The following is a 3,637-nucleotide window of genomic DNA, read 5'->3' as shown; positions in this document are numbered from 1 at the left end:
TTTTTGTTGACACGTTTACTTATCTATAGCTGTTCCCCGACGGCTCATGATAAACTTAATGGCTAGTAACGCTAACTTTCGGGCTTCAATCCCCGATACGGACATAGATTAGACAGATATTTGATTTTGTGACTTTGGACAAAAACAATCAACCAAACATTTATACTTTCTGTTCCCAGAGTACGAAAGACTTCATAGGATTCCAACAGAAAAAATATGGCACAAAAACAAAGGCCACAGATAGTGTTCGGATATGTATTACTTAGGTTTGATTAAATCAAACAACTGAACTGAAGTAAGAGCTCGAATGCCAAGCAAATCATAAACATTCCAGTACTTACGGTAAGGCTGTGGTGACTGGATATCAATCAGGCAAGAGCCCGTTATTCTGGAACAGAGAACAGAACGATAGATACTAAAATATTAATATACGAACCATACATGTGAAAAGAATGTATTCCACACTCTCAGTCAACCTAGCATAAAATTCAGTAACACCTGGATACCCACTTTTGAAACCATTCGAATTGTTAGAGTGAGTAGCTCATCAAAACTTCCAGCAAGAAGACCCAGATGTAATACTTCTCAAGTGTTTCCTAAAGATGGCAGCAGATTAGCAGACGAAACGTAGGATAAAACTAGTTAGTAATTCGTATCTAGCTGTTGGAAAAAAGTAAATGTTTAAATTTAGGTGATCGTATATGCTACTTACTAACCATGGCAACAGTCGTAAACTTTCCTGTTCGTACATACATATATACACACACACACACACTGATGTTATAAGTGATTATTATGACGTTGAGAAACACATAACACAAAGAAGAAGAAGAATCAAGAAAACACTTAAATATTTTTAATACTGACGAAAAAAAAAGTTCGATTTTTTGCGTGTAATTTCTCATTCTTAGTCTCAGGTCTCCCTCTGCTTATTGAATATAAATTTCAATAAAACAGCAGAAATCTTTTAAAGCTCCGTAACCCTATCGACCGAAACCGTACCTGATGATTTTGTTGATGTTACAGTGATCGAGTTTTTCAACAATTTGTCAGGAACGTTTTAACGCGGTGACGATGAAACAGTAGCTTTTTTTTCCAATTTTTTTCATTTATTTACTTCTCTTCCCCACTACTGATGGCTATAAGCATTTTCTCATCATCACCAAGATTAATACATCGCACTTGAAAGCCCTTTACCTGGAACATGATAACGCCCACAAACTGATATTTTAATAATGACAGCCAACACCAGTGCCGTGACGCAGTAAGCTGTAAACTAGTTTCGTTTTGATTGGTCAACGTCACGTGGCCTTCGAAACCAGAGGCGGTCTCTACATTGTGACTGAAGCGGCCCACTACGAGACCCATCTTTAGTTAACTATGGTTCATAGATTTGGTGCGGATGTATATATAAAAAGCAGTATCCGTGCCAGTGCATTCCTTCTAAACACACTGATCGACAACTCTGACCTCGAGGTCATATGTGACACTTACGCAGCTGCTGAACGTTCACTAAACAATTCCGTCGCTCGTATTCCTTCGACATTCGAGTCGTTCCTCCGGCTCTTGACGGCTTCGGGCCGGTGAAGTCGCCTGGGACTATTATGCTTGCACCACTACTAATTAAGCGTGCAGAGAACTAACTCGGTATCAAAGCTTGGTAATCCTATAACAGAAGTGCGGTAGATATGGCACTGGACACCGATTATCCCCACTCTATGGCTTGCAGTCCTGCGCCGCGAGAGCTGAGGAAGAACGGGGATGAGAACGATCGGCGAAACGAATCTTCCGACAGTCTAAACCGGTTTTCTTTGCCAGGAAACAACCGTCTCTCGATGCCAACAACTGGGACTGCGAGGTCGTTGAAATTTTCTATTGAAAATATATTATCTCCAGATTTTGGAAGAGCAGCCAAGGAACAACGTTACAATTCTACCGGCACCTCTCAATCAGACAAACAGAAAATTTCCTTCGGAAGCGCTCAGGTCAAATCTACCGGGACGCCTGTTCCCACCTCTCCTGCCGCCGAAACCAGATCCGGTAACGCCAGTACCTCGCCTTCGCCTCAGCCGACAGTCTGGCCAGCGTGGGTCTTCTGTACTCGTTACTCGGACAGACCCTCCTCAGGTCAGTTGAAACTATAATTTGTCTGTCGTGTATGTCTGTAAAACGTTGCTGTAAAACACCTCATTATGCACTGTAAACATCACACATTCACTCACTAACAAATTAAACATAGATAGGGATCAATAGAAAAGTGTATCACGTAACTTGCACTAATACAAAACGTGTTACAGCATATTAAACCCAATTGGCAGTCTTCAAAGTTTGCATCTATTTACAATTATTACAGTTTAATTTTTTGTGTACTCTGCTGGCTAAACATTTGGGTTCGATACTCGCGGTGGGCACATCACAGATATCCCATTGTGTAGCTTTGTGCTTATTAACAGTTTGCTTTTGTTTCTAATCGATATGACTTTCCAAGCGTCTAAGAAATGTAACGGCACAAGCATGATAAAAATAGCACTGATACTAATAAGGCACTGTGTCCACTATCCTATGTGCACGTGTGTGTCTACTATTAAGGCACTATATCCATTGTCCTTTGAATACATATAGTTTGATTATTTGTTTAAGAGATGATGCTATTGACATGCTCAAAACGCGGCTTGAGTCACTCAATACAAATAGGACTCATCAGTTTAAATGTACGCCGATAGCAGGGTTGAGTTGACTCAAAATAAGATTTTGTGCACGTGTTTAGTTAGTTAAATGTTAGAAAACTTTCATGTACAAGACCAGCCTCTGTTTGGTGCAGAATTACAGTGATTTTATACAAAGTATTACTGTACCATGATACCATTATCACATATCCACAACGAGTCGGATTTAACTGGTACAAACTTCCTCATATATACGATGTTGTGAAATGTAATTTTATTGATTTATTAAATTAATAAATTTTTATACACACAGTCGATAGGGCAGTGGTATACATATATATATCTCGCATGGTTTAGACATTTAATCTTTTTTTTTTTCTTTTGTTGTTTTTCGCTAAACGATACAAGCAACTTGAAATATGGATTAAACTTTCCAATTTTCTATAGTTATGCCATTTTCAGCATCATATGTGTGTGGTTCATAAACGTTTCTTAGTGCAAATTAAGTATAGCTGTTTGGAATTTTCGTGAGGCCTGGTTTATTAATTACACACAGAAAATCGTGTACAAAAATAAATGTAAGCAAATTTCCTGCTTGCCATTCCTTCGTTACAAATGTTTTATAGATGCATTACTGCCTTATTGTACCCATTTTTAGACCACATGATTTTTAAATACACATGAAGCTTATTTTTGGAGATCCAAAAAAAGAAATACTCTTTTACTTCTCGATTTTCACTGAATATTCAAATTAAAACAAGAATATGTTATTTATCTAATTATACAAAGACTTTACCTATGAAATCAATGACATATGTAGTTGTGTCACAGAAAATGGATTTGATTTGACATCCTATAATAAGATGAATATTAAATATTTTGATGACGAGGCTTAGGTAGTATAGGTAAAGGATTACGTACACTATAAGAAGTACAGTTCAATTAGTGTATATAATCACAGATTTTATGGG

General features: G+C 37.8%; 1 protein-coding gene across 1 annotated transcript in view; it reads left to right on the top strand.

Moving 5' to 3' along the window:
- The first annotated feature begins 1,484 nt into the window (after positions 1 to 1,484).
- The window catches only part of LOC106458001 (homeobox protein engrailed-1-B-like), a 42,535-nt gene continuing 40,382 nt past the window's right edge, over positions 1,485 to 3,637 (top strand). The window contains exon 1 of the mRNA XM_013917449.2: positions 1,485 to 2,127. Coding sequence (XP_013772903.1) covers positions 1,689 to 2,127 — 439 coding nt within the window. The 5' untranslated portion in view covers positions 1,485 to 1,688. The remainder of the gene's footprint in view (positions 2,128 to 3,637) is intronic.

Source organism: Limulus polyphemus, unplaced genomic scaffold (genome assembly GCF_000517525.1).
Source record: "Limulus polyphemus unplaced genomic scaffold, Limulus_polyphemus-2.1.2 Scaffold403, whole genome shotgun sequence".
NCBI classification, from domain to species: Eukaryota; Metazoa; Arthropoda; class Merostomata; order Xiphosura; family Limulidae; genus Limulus; species Limulus polyphemus.
This window is presented reverse-complemented; position numbering and strand designations above follow the sequence as displayed.